The sequence below is a fragment of the Gracilinanus agilis genome, chromosome 2 (genome assembly GCF_016433145.1).
Source record: "Gracilinanus agilis isolate LMUSP501 chromosome 2, AgileGrace, whole genome shotgun sequence".
NCBI classification, from domain to species: Eukaryota; Metazoa; Chordata; class Mammalia; order Didelphimorphia; family Didelphidae; genus Gracilinanus; species Gracilinanus agilis.
In genome coordinates this window covers 47,887,786-47,906,552 of record NC_058131.1, presented here as the reverse complement: position 1 = coordinate 47,906,552, position 18,767 = coordinate 47,887,786, and the positions used below count along the sequence as shown (strand labels likewise).

Here is an 18,767-nt window from a genome sequence, read left to right as displayed (position 1 = left end):
TAAGACCATGTCTTTTTATATTTGAATAAAGACTGGTTATATTATATAGGTACTAGTCTTTTTTAAAAAAATAAAATAGTTACCTCTTGGAATCTAGGTAATTGACGTTAAAGTGACTTGCCCAGTGTTACATAACTAGGAAACATTGGAGGTTAAATTTGAACCGAGGACCTTTCATCACTGAACCACATAGCCATTCTTTAGGCTTGGTTTTAAAAAATCTTAGATATTAGCTTAGAATGCTACTCGTTGCTTAATCAATAGCTAAATAATAGCATCTTCTGTTTCCTTACAGAAGAAGGATTCACAACCAACCTTTAGTAGCCCAATCAGTTATTACCATAAGTCCAAGAGCTGGGGTAGATGTTAATAACTTCTCGTAACAACTGTTATGTAAGGATAACTATGTAGTGTTAAAAGCTCTGATATTTACAAATAATGTCAGTTTGTCATTTGAATCCCTACAGTGGCTGACTTTTTAGGTGGATTGAGAGAGTAGGCATTGATAATTGGAGAAATTTAAAGTGTTCTTTTGATTCCAAGGAAAATATTTACATTATAAGAGAAATAATGTATGGTCCTCTGCTAGCATTGCTGAAAATCTACTCAGAAGGAACAGAATTCTGGCTTATGGATTAGTTTGCATTTATACCAGTAAACAATATATTTGTCTGTATTGGTGAATATGAGGTAACTAAAGTTTCAGGTAAGAAATTACCTCTCTTTCATCTATTTGGATATTAATATCTATTGATAAAGGATTGATTTTTAAAATGTTTCTATAAGTTTAAAATATTGCTCATTTTAGCATGTAAACTTTGAAGATGAAAATTGAAACTGTTTTAACATATATGTAAATTAAATAACCAACCCTACAATCTTTTATTTTTCTTAAAGTAAATTGGATTGCTTATATTATATGCTGGGATGCTAGTTGTTTTTTCTATTAATACACTTAACTTGCATTCTAGCTCCGCCATTCAGAGACAGGCATCGTGTGGTGGGTTGTGTGACAGTGTCTGTCAATAGTGAAGACAAATAGTACCAGAGACACTTAACCCATCCAAACTCACCCAGGGTATAGGTCGGTCTCGTTTTCAGACTTCTTCATAAGTCTTTTTTTTCTTTCTTGCTTTCTTTCTTGCTTTCTTTCTCTCTTCCTTCCTTCCTACCTTTCTTTCTTTTTAAATTTCTAAATAGTGGATTGAAACTGATTTGAAACTAAACTTTTTGATAAAGTTTAAAACTTTACATTAATATTATATGAAAAAGAAAAATAGTAAACCCAGGTTGGCATGAAGGTGTTGGAAAAAAAAAAAGCAGATTTGCAGCCACTTTGTATATTCTTGTTCATGTCTCAATCTTTTGTCAACATGAGTATGGAACCTGGAATTATTTTCCTTGGAATATTTTTCTTCTTTATTCTGAAAGTGTATCTTTGTAATCCAGGGGTTTTTTATCTGACAAGATGGTTTGTTTTTTAAGTCAGTGCTGCTAGTGAGGGTAAAACAAAATCTATACATGGAAGACTGAATAGTATGGATTTGGAACCAGAAACCGTTTCCAAATTTTCCAATGTTGAATTTTCTGTTTATTTTTCTGATTGTTTTCTGAACAGTTAATGGTTTGCCTTCTTTCCTTCCACTATTGGCTTACCTGAAACAGTGGATGTAGTTCTAGCTATATGTTGAAAACCTATCAAAAGCTATTTGATTTTTCTTGTAGGGCTTTATAGAATCTTTGTGGCTCTAAAAGATTTCCTTAAAGAATCTGATTAGTTCCAAAAAAATGACAGTTTCTATAATAGTCAGCAGCAGTCTTTTAAAAAAAAATTACCTGATAAAAGTATGTTTAGAAATTTGTTCATAAAACTATTACATAATGGTAGGTTTTGAAAATATAAAAATTACTGTGGTAGCTGACATTAATATACTGTTTTAAGGTTTGCAAACATCTTACACAAATATGTTAAATTATTTGATCCTCACAATAACGTTGGGAGATCAGAATTATTATTATCCCTAGCTTACAGATGCAGAAAGATTAATTTATTTCCTTAGTGTAATAGAGCTAGGGAATATTGGAAGTAAAATTCACAATCATGTTTTCCTTACTCCAAATACCACACTGTGTCACCTAGCATTTCTTAATATGAAAGTAGAATTTATTCTAGTCAAGGAGATAAAGAACCTGATCTGACATTCCCAACATATAATTTTAAAATAATTTTTTGCATTTTTTTGTTGGGAGAGGAGGAAGCTAATTTAGGACTAATAATAAATTCAGTGGTATATAGGTGCTTCATGTAGACTTTATCCTCCATTGTTTAACCCCTGGCTGTTTTATATTTTCAGTATGAACCCTAATAGTTCATTTAATTCATAGAAATCACTCAGATTCATTCTCATTAAAAAGGCAGTGCACTTGAATTTAAAGTTATCATTCAGCTTTTTAGATTCAAACATGCATTTGCCAGCAATAGAATTAGTTTTACATGAATAGGTCTAGAAATAGAATCCAATGGTAAATAATGAATCTTACCCTCAATTATAATTTTAGAATTAACCTGTTTGGAGATTAGAAATTTCCATGTATAAATAGTAAAAATTCTTTGTTATTTATGCTCTTCAAGGTCATAGGAAATGCCCTAGAATAAATGATAATCTTGTTCTGTATAAATCACCTTTGGTTCAAAGAAAATAACCCTTTGGAGGATGATTACATAAACTCACAAAGGGAGAAATATCAATAGAGATTTATTTATCTATTTTAGAGGTGATGAGAGAATAACTTAGAAAAAGTTAACTTCCAATATTCTATTCTTTGGAAGGAATTAGTTAATAAATCACTTTCACCTTTTTCTGCTGCTGAGCTTAAAAAATAAATTCATATGATATATAAATAGTCTTGTGATTTAAAGGAACAATATCAGAACAAAAACTTGGCAGTTAAAATGTGTTCATGTGTAAAGATGAATGTAGACATCTTTAATATGCAGACATGACGTTTCCAAGAGAAAGATAAAATAGATATAAGTTTGATAAAAACTAATAGTCTTACATTAAGAAACCAGTAAGATAATATATGATAAACATCATAAAAATAATATTCAAGTAATCATAGGAAAGGAAAATACCTCAATGGTACAAGGTATATTTTTGCCCTTTGGTTTAGTTCTCCAACCTCTAGCTAAAATTGTTTATGACTGACTTATTGGACTTAGTTGTTATAAGAAAAAAATTTTAAGATATGATATGCTGTATTCCTATTTGCTATTTTTTGCAATATTGAGGATGCATGATGGAGATCAGAAATCTTTTAATAATTTTCTTACAAATTATTATATTGTTTTGAGTTTTTCAAAACAGGGCTAGTATGAAAAGTATTGCTTTTTCTCAACACAGTAAATTTAAAGATCAAAGGAGACTAAAAGTCCTCTCTGAAAATACTAAACAATTACCTGGAAATACTAAATATTTGCCTCCCCTCCATCCTCCACTTCAGGTGATATAGTAGTGTCTAGATAGTATTTCCAATATTCAGTGACCAAAAAAAAAAATCTGATCTACCTCCTAAATAATGCGACACCTTGATAAATTTTGTCTTTGACTTAATTCAATATAGCCATTATTTAGGTTTCACTAGTGTTAGCCTCCACATAGGCTTTATATTCCACAGTTAATGCACATAGTTGATGTCCTTTCTCCCTACCAAAACATAGTAGACACCTTTGTGTGTAGGATTCTTTTAGTATTCTATTAATATAAGGGTGGGAATGAACAAAAATATAATTTCAAAGCTAAACTGTGGGTAGGTTTTCATATTATAATGCATTAATTTAAAAGATGTTTGCTGGTGTTGTCTGACAGTATTGGTATTTCTAGCTTTATAGTTTGTGCTAATATACTCTTTTATTTAATAAGTATGTCCAGGAAGCTGCAGGTAAAAACAACTATTGTGTGTTAGGTTTCTAAGCAAGGTGCATAGAGTAATTTATGGAGGGTATGATATCACAGTTTGGCATACCTGTCCTCGAACAGACATTATATTCAAGATTCTTCTATTATTTTCATTGATTTTCTTATGAAGATTTCTCTGGCATTGTACTTAGATAAAAGAAAATTTATATTGATCATGAAATCTAGGTGACATCTTTTACTTTACAATTTTGTAATTGTAAAAAAAAAAACAACCTTTTTCTCTCATTTTAAAACTTCATAGCCTCCTTTTTTGGGCATGATGGCTTCCTTTTCACAAATGACTTCAGTCTGTCATGGACAGGGATCCCTGAGATTTTCATATTCTGCATTTTCTTGTGCATGGTGTTAGTTTTAAGCGTAACTATTAAGAACAAAGGGGTAAAAGCTGCTTTTTTGAAATACAAGTCCACAGCATTCATGCTGCATGCTCTGTGTGTTCCACTTGCAAACACTGCATGCTGCATACTTGTATTTCTCTGAGAATGAGAGTGTAGAAGACACAAAAGGGAATATAGAGTCAATTTTGCCAATAGTTGGAACAGATGGAAGGGTTCAAGTTAGCATTTTTCCCCTAATTTTAATTAATGATAATATTTCTCAAAAGTTGAGAGAAGAACTTTGTATTTAAACACAAAGTAGCTGCAAATCAGCTTCTAAACTGTCACTGACATTAGCATCTAGATTTTGTAGTTTTTACAAATCTTTAAAAATATTTATTTACTAAGAAAACATTGCATTAATGCATGATGCAAAAAAGGATAAATTCTTCTTTAAATTGGAATGCAGTTTAAAGTGACTGAATCTTCCAATTTCAGCTACTGCATTTGACGAGGATATAAACTCTGGAAAATGGAACTGGTATCATCTAACTGCTCCAGGTTCTTTAGAACTTATGGTAGCAAAGAAAATCTTCCATGTGGCTGAATGTGTAGAGCACCTTATTGATCAGCAATATGTTTATTGTGCTCTTGAACTTTGACAACTACACATTATTTTGGGGTGGGGAGTATAATTTTTGTTTACTTTCCAATTATTCTAATATGTTATTATTTTGACAATAGAATATTGGCACTTTCATTTTGGTTATATAAGTATTAATTTTTTTAGCATATCATTCCTTATAGTTCTTGTAAATATTTCAATTCCAAATCCATTTATCCTTTTCCCCATTTAAAAAAATACAATGTATCATTCCAATTTAAAACGTGGCCTGTTTGGATATTGGTAAAGATTCATTTTAGACTTCTACAACAATTTCAGTGGCCTAATAAGTGTTGCCTATTCTTTTTTTTCAGGCCAGGAACTTTCTATTTTGTTTCTTATAGAAGATACTACAGTACTTCTAAAATTACAGGAATGACAACAACTTCTAATTTACTCTGACAGATACAGGTTTGCCTCAAAAATTATGCTGTTAACAACTAAAATGTAAATTTCAATGAGCTGTTCTGCCAAATGCCACACTTTAAAAAAATCATTTATTCATATAATATGAATCCTTTTATCTTTGACCAAAGCATAATAGATCAGAATAATGGTTTTACAAAAATCCTTTTATAGGAATTGAATCTTTTGCTCTCCAGAGATGTCACTATCTTAATTTATTTATTTGTAATTATTAAAATTTGCTGTTAGTCATGTCAGAAAGAATTCACTTAGTGGAAATAACATCATCCCTTTTAAGGAGAGAGGAAGTGGACAGTGGTATATTAATATATCATTTATTGAGTGCCTTCTATTCACAAGGTACTATTACTGACTTTATAGATCAAATATTCTCAATAATTGGTCCTTCACTTTGGTTTTCACTGCCTTTTAAAGAGTTGATTAATTTTAGAGATCATTATTTTAAACTGCCACTTCCAGCCTCTGGAGATCCAAGGTAGTATTGCTTATCTTATAGAATACCCCGCATGTTCCAAATCAAATAATTTTCATCCTTGTTCTTCTGGTCTGCAACCAACCACAATGACTGGTACCAGTTCCATTTTCCTACAATTCAGTTAATTTTATATATATTAGATATATTTTTTTTCCTATTTCTCATTTTATAATTGATATCTGGAATAACCAGCAGCTCTTTTCTCATTTATTTTCTCATATTTTTATTCCAGGATTTGCCTCTGAAGCAGGGAGTGTCTGCATTAAAAATGACCTGTAGTTCTCTGCTTCATAGGTTAGAAACTTATTTTAATATTTTGTGGCTAAGCACAGTCCCACTTTTTCAAATTCATTATAATAAATTATTTAATTGGCATTGAATATGGACTTACAAGCATACATTTCACATTGGGGTTTCCTTTTTTATTTTAAATGACACAAATTCTAAAGAATCAGTCCAGCTGAGGCAACCAAATCTTTATTCTTGCTCTGCAGCTTATATACAACTTTAAAATTAAAGTTAGAGTTAATATATATATATATATACATATATTGATTACAAATAATATAATGCTATAAAAGCATCTTTAAAAATCATTTTATTGCTTAGGCCTTGTATTGCTTGAAGCATTTACATTCTAAAACTTACTAAATTCCAACTATTCATTTTGGGGAAAAATAATCAGTTCACAAATCACATTTTCAATGGGACTGCTAGCCAGCATAGGTGAAAACACATATAGTGTATTGACTCTTGAATTGTACACTGCAGATGCTTCTTCAGCTCCCTCCTCTTCCTCCATGGGCGGTGCTTGCAGCTCCTTTACCACCTCTTCCAGCCCTACCATTTATTCTACCTCAGTCACCGACAGCAAGGCTATGCAAGTGGAGAGCTGCTCCTCAGCCGTGGGGGTAAGTAACCGAGGGGTAAGTGAAAAGCAGTTAACCGGTAACACAGTCCAGCAGCATCCGCCAACACCGAAGCGGCACACAGTCCTGTACATCTCGCCGCCACCTGAGGACTTGCTGGATAACAGCCGGATGTCCTGCCAGGATGAGGGCTGTGGACTGGAATCTGAGCAGAGCTGCAGTATGTGGATAGAGGATTCTCCCTCCAACTTCAGTAACATGAGCACCAGCTCCTACAATGATAACACGGAGGTACCACGAAAATCACGAAAACGAAATCCAAAGCAGAGGCCGGGGGTCAAACGGCGAGATTGTGAAGAATCCAACATGGATATATTTGATGCTGACAGTGCCAAAGCACCTCACTATGTGCTTTCCCAGCTTACCACGGACAGCAAAGGCAACTCAAAAGCAGGAAATGGGTTGGTATTCACATTTTTTAAAGTTCTATCACCATTGTGCAAAACAAAGCTAATAAACCATCCCTTTGACTTTTTGAAGTATTCAGCTCACCATTCACTTATAAAGCTAGAGATGCTAATTTGTAACTGAAAACCATGAGAATTCTCAACTAGAATCACCAAGATTTACTAAAGGAAAATTAACATTAATGGATTCTAACAGGTAGGCTTAGTCCATATGAATCTAGTCAGGCAGTATGGACTGAAAAATCATAATCTATTTTGAAATGATTTTTCAGTTTTAAATGGTTTTATATCAGGAGACTGAGAAAAGATTTTTAACCAGTAGGAATTTACATCTATAATAACCCTATTTTAAATAACCTCCAAAGAAGTTCATAAACACCTAGATTGGGATCTTTGCATATTTATTGTCTCCACATACTCTATCTTGTTCACATTTTTTAAAAAATGAGGCTCTCCGTGCATTGCTGGCAACTTTTGTCTTTCTCTTCAATTAATGAGAAGGAAAAAGGCGTTGGTGGTTTGTTGAGAAGTCTCAATTTTAATACATTTTTTGGTTTTTGTTTGATACATTCATGAACTGATTGACCCAAATGTTTTTAATGTGAATGCTTTTCTGTATCTGATATTTTTTTTTCAGAAATAAATATTCATATTTCTATCTGTGCTTCTGGGTTGCCTATGTGAAAGGGAATTGAATGAGCGGGTGGGAGGGAGGAGTATATTTGCATTTTCTTTCATTTCTATCTGTTTGCTCTTATCACTAAATACATTCCAGTAGTTTGCATTACAAAATATTCATCCACTATAGTATATGGTAGTGCTACTTTTTTTTAAAAAACATATGGCTTCTTCAGTTCCTCTGTTATGACACTTGGTTGCTAGACTTATTTTTTCTATTTACATACAATATATTTTCATTATTAGAGGAATGAATATTGAACCATTTCTATTTTTAAAAGATAAAGTTTTATATTTTCTCAGAAAAAGTTCTTTAAGAGGGTCCTAGCAACTATTACAATTTCAGATTTAACAAATCATGATAGTGAGAAACTGCAGTGTTTTACTGCTTGATGACATCATAAGTGCTTCTCTTTGATTAGTTGGAAACTAGGTCCAATATAATATTGGAGAACATATTGAGAGTGCGTTAGGTTCCCTTTCCCCTACTCTTCCCAAAAGAAAAATGTATCTCATATAGTAAATGTTTTTTGGTGATCATAGTTACTCTATATACTTCCATGAAGGGAAAAAGAATTATCTGTGATTCTGTATGAATAAAATTTTTAATTGAACTTGCATAGAATATATATTACATATATGTGTGTGTACACATATATATATTTAGATACATATTTTTACTAAGTACATATATTGATTAAGAAAATTATTTTAAAAGGAAGAAGAGCAAATGCTCCTTTCTGCAAATTTTACTTGAAAAGAATTTAAAAATCTAGAATATTTCATCTTCAGAATTTGAAAAGAGAATAAGCTCTCCAAAAATGTTTGTTAAATTAATAAAGATCATAGAAAAACCTTGTAGTCTTAATACTCTGGTAAATTTATTGAAGAACTTGGATTTCAAAAACTTAAGTAAACCTCTTAAATTTTCAAAATAATTTAAAATGTGTTTATTATAATAGTTCAGATTACCTGGGCTTCAAGAAAGCCTTCAATAAAATACCAGGTCACGGCGTCTTTCTAAAAATGGCTATTGAGGAAACAAATTGAAAGCAAAATAAAATTTTCATTGAGGGAGATATGTTCACATTACATATCATAGATACTGATTAATCTTTCTTGCATTTCTCCTTTTGTATCAGATAAATATATTTGATACAATTTGATATCCAAGATAAAGTACAAAGAGGTTTGTGAACTGAAATATATAATAATTCATAAAGCAGAAGAAGAGTTTCCTAGTACTCATTCAAAAGAAAAAACAATTGGAACTAATGCAATACTTTTTAGGAAAGGATAGAAGTGTCAATTCATAATCTTATGGAGAAAATGTAATATTGTTAGGCTTTTAAGAAATAGGCCTTAAGTAGCTTACCACACACAATCAAGCAAAGAATTATCTTACAATAACACTAAAATTTTCCTATTATTCATTGGATGTCAAGAATGCTATGATGAGTGAGGTAGTTTGAGATTTAATGGAAATTATGACATTCTCAGATTTTCTTTAATGTGAGATCTTTTAGCATTTTATGATAATTCATGTAATTCTAATAATTTAGAAGTCTACCATCCAGACAAGTATTAATAAACAGGGCTCTATAGTGAATGATTTTTAAAAATCAGATAGGGATCTTGAAGTCCAGCATATAGAGATAGGCAACTAATTTCAGAAAAATTTTTTCAGTAGTTATAATGAATGATATGTGGGTTATTTATTAGACCAACATAAAAGGTCTCATTTAAAAGACTCCAGTTGGATATTAGGCATTGTTTTTTGAAGATAAAAATAATGTGTGTGCATTAATATACAATAGCTAGTAAATATTTTCTCAGTCATTCAAGAACATGTATAAGATAGTATTAAGAGGTTAAAATCTAAAATATGTGATTAGTCATGTTGGATCATATAATTTTCAAGTTCTGTCAAGTGTTCTGTGATCTTTAGCCTCATTTTTCTTCATCGTGGAGTTAATTAAAATTTTGGGTATGATGTCATCAAGAGGTGATACTTATTTGTGTAGAATTTTTTTGTGATGAGAGTTCTCATGCATAATATTAAAGAAAAATAGATATTGGAGGCAAAGGTATCAATTCCACTTGCAAATATTTTACTCAAAAATATGCTTACACAGTGAATTTTCCTTTTCAGATTGGCATTTAGAAGCTACCTTGCATATAGTTGCCACATCTTCCTTATTTTTATTTAGATATCATTCCTTAAAAGTATTCTAAATTATGTGAATGATTTGAGACAGTAAAATTATCTTTGAAGAAGCTGCATAGTTGGATTTAGATAATTTTAAAGATTTAGTTTTTAAAAATTTAAATTCCCAAGTCAATTACAGTTGCTTTGATATCATCCTTTCAGCTTTGATTTTTCTATTTTGTCAGCTGATTGAGCAAATGTGCGAAATTAGAGAACATTTTAACATATCAGAATAGAAAATTTCATTTTAATTACCGGCCTCTCAAAAACTAATTTATCTAAAGGAAGGTAAAGTAAAAACATTTCTTATAAGCTAATTGATATGTTGTAATGATTTTTATATAACATTTTAATAAAGTGACTTGAAAATATGATTACAAATGAATCTTATATGATTATAGAATGCCTTGATAGGGATTCCATATATAGTGTTCAGACTGAATAGTCTAATCCTTAGATAGGTTAGTGAATGTTAAAACAATGTTCACATCTCGAGATTATAGGTTCAAAAATTTTTAAAATTTTATTCTTTTAGAGGTCTATGAGATGAATGTAATAGATATAATCCAGACTCTAACTTATAAATACCTCTTTTAAATAAATGAAAATTCTAATCTTCTTTGTTAATAGCCACAAGAACTTTCTTTCATTTCTTGCTTTTTCACTCACTTGCTTCCCTAGTATCCCTCCCCATCCTACCTTGTCAACCTGCCAGCCCTTTATTAGTTGCTGTGACCCTATAAGAAGATTTTTTTTCCTCTCTCCATCTTTTAATATTACTGGTATAGATAACTTAGTTCCTTTATTGCTGCTACATGTTTTTTGGTTCCTGCCTATCTTCTCAGCAGTCTAATGGGTTGGCTAACTGCCTTGCAAGCCATCAGGGCTCATACCAGTCTCATTAATCCTACCTCTCTATTCTCTTTCCTGGAAAAGGGAACAGAGAAGCTACTTCATTTTAAACACTGTCTAATTCTCTTTCACCTTTTGGATTCAGGTTATCTCCATTCTTCTTTCTCTAGTAATTGGGATAAGCTATAGGTAAAGTCAATAGTGAATACTTGGTTTACCATGTGAGTTAGGCATAGGTTGGGTTAATGATGCTAAGAACACATAGGGCTGTGAATCTATTTAAAGAATGTTTTCATATATTGAAATATATTTTATAATGTTTAAATGAAAAAGTTAATTCAACAGAATTGTTTTCTATCACTTTATTTCAAGTGATACACATTTTTCCTCATAAAAAGGGATAATATTTATAAAAGGCTTTGAAAACCTGAATATACTATATAAATGCTAACTATTATTATTAAATGCATGGTGTATGGTGTTTTGGGTATATTTTGGGTTGAATCAGATTTTGAAGGTAAATCTAGTTGCCTAGCCACCATTTGAGAATTTTGTTTCTACAAAGAAAATATGTGCTAAGCTCCAAACCCTCAAATTAGAAATAAACTTTTGAAATACAACCTGGTGGTTATATTATATGTTATAAATTCTGATTATGGAAATCTTTACTTTGAGAGCTTTAAGGTTATTGCTGCTTTCATTAAGAGACAGTTAAACAGGGGGCAGCTGGGTAGCTCAGTAGATTGAGAGTCAGGCCTAGAGACTGGAGGTCCTAGGTTCAAATATGACCTTAGATACTTCCTAGCTGTGTGACCCTGGGTAAGCCACTTAACCCCCATTGCCTAGCCCCTTACCACCACTCTTCTGCCTTGGAGCCAATACAAAGTATTGACTCCAAGATGGAAGGTAAGGGTTTAAAAAAAAAAGTCAGTTAAACAGATCTCTAAGAGAAATAGACACTCAAAGAACACATATCTAGAAAAGATTGCCTTGAGTTTGTCTTTGAGTAGAACTATTAAATGGAGGTAATTATTCTTTGTAAAAAGTTTCTGTTAGACATACCAGAAGCTAAAAAATGTCATCCAGAAGGTTGTGACATAATTATGAGTTTTCTTTAACATTCTTTTCTTTTTTTCTTGCCAATCTGACAAGGAAATAGCATCAATTCATTTTGTAGTATACCTTAGAATATATAAAACAATATGGAACACATATATCATATGAGACATGCATGTGTATATGTTTATAAATGTATAGATATAGATACATGAGTATTATGTTCAAAGTCGACCCCCAAAAAAGGGGAAAACTTTGAGTACAGCCTTTCACAGCACCTGAGTTAAAATATACTTGGATTTAAATACTAGAGAGAATGATGTTGAAAGCTGTGCCCTTTTTTCAGTCTTTATTCCTTCTTCTCCCTTTCCCTCCCACCTCTAAACATACATTCTCTCCCCTACCCAACTTGTTGATTTAAAAAATATAATCATATCTGACTTTTTGCTGAAAATCTTAAAATTTTTATATATGGATGTTATCCTAGATAATTGTTTTATTAGTAAACTGAGCTTTTGTTCTTACTTTGACCTTCCCATTTATTCTGCTTTCTTCCTTAATCTTATTTGGTGTTCTTGAATGTTCTTTTATGACATTTTTTCAATGTTGTGCTTTGACTTCTCAGAACATTGGAAAATCAGAAAGGAGCTGGAGCAAAGAAGAGTCCTATGTTGTGCGGACAGTATCCTGTTAAAAGTGAGGGAAAGGAACTGAAGATAGTAGTTCAACCTGAGACCCAACACAGAGCTAGATATCTGACTGAGGGCAGCCGAGGTTCTGTGAAAGATAGGACACAACAAGGCTTTCCTACCGTAAAGGTATTTTATTTAATCATATATACTAAGATTTATTGCATGCTTAATTGTCATTTTCCATTGTTTTTAATAGACAAAAATTGAACTGAAATATTTAAATAATATCTATTATTGTAACATCTCCACAAAATTCATCCTACTATGACATGCTGCTGACATAAATTGTCACTAATTGCACAGCAGAACCTCTGCAGTAGTGTTTCCCATAGTGTTTAGATGCTGCTATATTTTAGAAAATAACTCATAAGCTAGATCATATCCAAAGGAGAATAAGATAGGTATAGATTTTGTAATCTATACCATATGAGGAACCATTGAAGGAACTAGAAATATTTGGTTTGGAGTAAAAAGAAAATTGGGGAATGGTGCAGCAGGGTCAGAATAAAGTTGTTTTTCCAAAACACAAACTAGTTAAATATTTTTATTGAAATAATTAGTAATTATTCAGTCACAGTTGGACTAAATTATCTTTTAAAATTTTATTCAACTAGTTGATAACTGAAGTAGTGATAATTTTTGAAAATGGTCTTGATAGCCCTAATTTTATTTTTTAGTTACCTCATGATTAATATAATACACAAAGTATTTTAGTGCAAAATTGAAGGGCGTTCAACTTGAACACAACTTATAGAAGAGAAATTCTTATGTTTATATAGTCCCCTTTTTCTGAGAAGATGGGCATTGCAAAAAAGTGATGGGGAACTGATATTAAGAAATAAAAGTGGTTTTTGTTTCATGAAACAAAATTAGTTTTCATTACTCATAGAGTTCAAAATCTAATGATCATTTATGTACACTAGTGAAAAGGAAGAGTAAAGGTGATGATGATAAATTTTTTAAGAGTCAGTAGTAAATATTTAAATGTAATGATTAGTCCTGTTAGATGAGGGGAGGGTACCTCCAGTTGAGTAGATAAGCTTCATCTAAATGAGTTAATCTTTAACTTGCTTTCCTCTTTGGCCCAGTCTTTTAAAGACTACATCTTACACTATGTGGCCACCTCAATTAATTAATGTAATATAAAATTAATCTTATGTAGTCTTTTAAGTAAAATGTGTAGATGATTTCCATTTTTCTGAATCATCTTAATAAATTGAAAAAATCACCAGTAAATAAACAGCAATTTTTGCAAAATTTGCATTTTGGATTCTGTATCATATTAGCCACTGATATATATTGAGCTGAAAATTCTTAGAGCTTTATTCAGACAAAGTGGTTCCTAACCATACCTCTCCCATCTCAAATAAATTTTTTTTATTATGAACTTGACAAACATTTCTAGATGCAAAGAATAGAAGAGGAATATATATGAAAATGCAAATACAGTTTTTTTAGAAAAAAGATTATAACAAACTCAGCACATTAATTTGGAAGCTATCTGACTTGGGTCTCTGTAATCCTTCTGCTCACTCTTCTGCATTTTTAAAGTGTTTCATTGGTACCCTTTTCTTACGTTCCTTTGGCATCACTATCACTACTCATCCTTTCTACCAAGAGTTCTCCTACCACAATAAAAGCCTTCCTATCTAATAAATATGTATATTTAAGCAAAACAAATTCCACATTAGTTATGTCAAAAACATATGTGTCATTCTGTATCTTGAATCCATCATCTCTCTCTCTAAGGTAGATAGGTTGCATTCTTCATCATTAGGGCATTGGGAATCATGGTTGTTCATTGCATTGATCAGATTTCTTAAATCTTTCAAAGTTGTTCATTTTTACAAAGTTATTATTGTATAAATTGTTCTAGTTCTATTTATTTCACTTTCTACCAATTCATACAAATATTCCTATAACCATTTTATCACTTCTTATGACACAATAGTATTCTACTGACATTCATAACTATAATTTATTCATTTATTCCTTGAATCTTGGGCACCCTCATAGTTTCTAGTTCTTTCCTTTGAACAGAAAGTGCTGCTATGAATATTTTTGTAATAAGGTATTAAATAAGAGTTTTCCAGATCTTTCTTTGATATCTTTTGGATGTATACCTATAATGAGTATCATTAGATCAAAAGGTATACAGAGATTAGTGATTTTGGGGAGATATAATTCCAAACTGCTTTTAAGAATGACTGGTTTAGTTCCCATCTCCACTGACAGTACATACATGTGTCTGTTTTCTCACAGCCCATCCAACAGTTCTCATTTTTCTTCTTTGTCAATTTGGTGAGAAAGAGGTAGAGCCTCAAAATAGCTTTAATACACAATTTCTTAGTAATTTGGAGCATTTTTCAAATGATTATTATCGATATATCATTTCCCTTTTGAGAATTGCCTCTTCATATCCTTTGACCATTTAGCTATGGGAAATATCTCTTGTTTGAGTCAATTCCCTAAGTAACATGTATATTAGACTATTAGTAGAGAAATGAACTACAAATATTTTTCCCATCTTCTTTCTACATGTTAATTTATTTAAATCATATGTAAGGTTATTAAATGTCATTTTATTGATTAATCTTGATGATCTAACCTTTCAATATTGAATTGTCATTCAGCTTTATGTTATTCGCAAATTTCGTAAATATGCTTTCTCTAGCTATACTTTTATCTGGGTCATAGAGAGAAATATTAAATGGTAAAACACAGATATCTGAGTATCTCCACTAGAGATCTAACAAACTAATATATCAAATCTATCTATTCATCCAGTTCTAAATCCATTACTGCTGCCTTACCCATGCCTCTCCTTTACAAATGAAAGCATTGTATTTTATTAGGCACTTTGCTAAATCAAGGTAAACTATAAAGCACTCCTTTTTTACTTTTTAACCCACCCATCCCCATAGCCGGTGTGCATTTCCACTGGTTTTAACATGTGTCATCGATCAAGACCTATTTCCAAATTGTTGGTAGTTGCATTGGTGTGGTAGTTTCGAGTCTACATCCCCAATCATGTCCTCCTCAACCCATGTGTTCAAGCAGTTGCTTTTCTTCTGTGTTTCCACTCCTGCAGTTCTTCCTCTGAATGTGGGTAGCGTCTTTACCATAAATCCCTCAGAAGTGTCCTGGGTCATTGCATTGCTGCTAGTACGGAAGTCTATTACATTCGATTTTACCACAGTGTATCAGTCTCTGTATACAATGTTCTTCTGGCTTTGCTCCTTTCACTCTGTATCAATTCCTGGAGGTCTTTCCAGTTTACATGGAATTCCTCCAGTTTATTATTCCTTTGAGCACAATAGTATTCCAACACCAGCATATACCACGATTTGTTCAGCCATTCCCCAATTGAAGGGCATACCCTCATTTTCCAGTTTTTTGCCACCACAAAAAGCACAGCTATAAATATTTTTGTACAAGGCTGTTTATCTATGATCTCTTTGGGGTACAAACCCAACAATGGTATGGCTGGATCAAAGGGCAGGCAGTCTCTTAGAGCTCTTTGGGCATAGTTCCAAATTGCCATCCAGAATGGTTGGATCAGTTCACAGCTCCACCAGCAATGCATTAATGTCCCAATTTTGCCACATCCCCTCCAACATTCATTACTCTCCCCTGCTATCATTTTAGCCAGTCTGCTAGGTGTGAGGTGATACCTCAGAGTTGTTTTGATTTGCATTTCTCTAATTATTAGAGATTTTCCTTGCATATATTTGAAACAATAGCCCTTGCCTCCATCTTCTGTATATATCTCTCTTAAGATTTAAGTTGATCCGTTAGCTCTTAGACTCTTCAAAAAGTTTCTGGTTTTCTTGCTTCTTTGAATTATTTTGATTTGTATCCTAATTTTATTCTTGAGGATTTCACCTCTCTCCTGGGCTGACTTCCCCAAAGTTTGAGCATATGGGATCCTGCTTATCCTTTCTTTGACCCCGTTGAAATCTGTTCTCCCAAAATCTAGAGTGTCTGCTAATGATAATCAGATCTATTTTCCCTTGCTAAGTTTCTCTACATTTTGAAGGAGTAAATTACTATTAAAATAAGTTAATAGTTTCCTGATCTCTTTGCATTAGGACTTCTAGCTGATCTTGTATGTTGTCTAAATTTTGTGCACTTGTTTACTACTGTTAACCTTTCTTAGTTCTTGTCTCCACTGAATTTTTTTCTGTACTGTAGCTTCTCAGTGGATCTGGCTTGGTGAAGACAATTTTTTTATTCACTCAATATTTTCAATTTAGAGCTTTTAATATTAGATTCATAAGAGTCTTCATAAAGACAATCATAAAAATATTTGTCAAGTGATCTCTATATAGCAAACAGATACTGATTATCGTGTTAATAAATATTTAAGCAAAAATGTTTTTATTTTATTTTTATACTAATAAATTATATACTTCAACTGCTAAAATCCTAAACATAAATGAAATTGAATTATATCAATGTTAATAATCTTATATTTACATAATATTTTCTAGTTAGCATAAGATAATACATTAATATTTTGTACTTTATTAAAAATAAAACTTTCAAATTTTTTTCTTAATCTCTTTTTATTTTTTAAAAACATTTGGTGATTTTGTTGTTATCTCTTATCTTAGTTACATGCTTTATTTTTTCAAATAAATATTTTATTTTATGATTTGACTCTTGAAGGTCAATTAACTTTTTATTTTCTGCTATTTGATTCTAGCTTGAAGGACACAATGAGCCTGTAGTGTTACAAGTGTTTGTGGGTAATGACTCTGGTCGAGTGAAACCACATGGATTTTATCAGGCCTGTAGAGTAACAGGTAGAAATACAACTCCTTGCAAAGAAGTTGATATTGAAGGTACTACAGTTATAGAAGTTGGCCTTGATCCCAGCAACAACATGACACTGGCGTAAGTATTAAGAATTTTTTTCCTTCTTGTATTATCATCTGGGTAGTTGAATAGGAAAAATGTTAATTTTGGCTTTTTGGAATTTTTGGAATGTGATTTTAAGCACTTTATTATATGGATTTATTTACCTCAACAAATGTGAAGTAGTAAAGGTAATATAGAATGTAATACTTTTAAAATCATCAGCCTTTCCTTATGAAACTTTTTTTTCAAATTTTTAAAAATTGTGTTTCATGCTTGCTTGCTAGGTTTTCTTCCTGAACTCTATATTCTAATTTTCTTTGAAACATAATGAATTACTATAAAAATAAAAAATTCTAGTATTAGTCTTTTTTTAAAGTTCTTAAAATTTGTTATTTACTTATTTTCAACATTCTTTTCTTTTAGATTTTTGAGTTCTAAATTCTTTTCCTCTTTCCTACCCCCTCCCTCACCCATTGAAAGGGCAATTGTTATTAATAGATAATCAGCTAAATGATTTAGTAGAATTTTATTTTGTCACAGTGCTTATTGGGCTTTGTAATATTAAACTGCAGTAGTTGGGCCTTCAATCAGATCAGCTGCTTTTCCATTTTCACATCTCCCCTCACTAACTTGTTTTACCAATTAATTCTACTTTCTTAACATGGTAAAATGAAAGGAGAGTTGCCTGTGGAATCAAGGAGGAGGTTAAAGTTGTATCTCTAATGCTTACCATTTGGCTTTGTCAAGTCACTTAATCTTTTTAGACTGCAGTCTCGTCTATTAAAAGGGGGACTAGTGACCTTTGAGGTCTCTTTCATGTCTAGATCTATAAACCTTCAAGTCTATTATAAACTTTGTTTTTTCTGAGTTATTGGAACTCAAGAATTTTTTGTAGATTTTCATAACCTGATAGAAGAGAAGCTTGCTAAATATCTATTTGCATCTACTGCATTTATCTACATCTCGTATCTAAAACTGATTTTGTGAATATTGTTTTATATTTTTAACTAGTTTGTTTAATAATTTTATTTTTTTAACTATTTTAATTTTAACCCTTGTGTTGTATACACACATATAAAACTAAACCCTTTAGACTTGTTTAAGATTTGACTATGCCCTATAGCCCAATTCTTCTCTCAAAAAAGTTGAGAGAGCTTATGTGAGAATACTGATGAATTTGTGGGCTGTAAGTGGCCAGTGTTTGTTGTAATTCTTCTCT

The 18,767-nt window shown here is 31.6% G+C and overlaps 1 protein-coding gene across 1 annotated transcript in view; it reads left to right on the top strand.

Annotated features, from left to right (window-relative positions):
• Positions 1–18,767, top strand: part of NFAT5 (nuclear factor of activated T cells 5) — a 140,424-nt gene that overhangs the window by 90,256 nt on the left and 31,401 nt on the right. Inside the window, exons 4-6 of the mRNA XM_044663142.1 lie at positions 6,634–7,192; positions 12,619–12,811; positions 17,394–17,584. Of these exons, the coding sequence (XP_044519077.1) occupies positions 6,634–7,192; positions 12,619–12,811; positions 17,394–17,584 (943 nt within the window). The remainder of the gene's footprint in view (positions 1–6,633; positions 7,193–12,618; positions 12,812–17,393; positions 17,585–18,767) is intronic.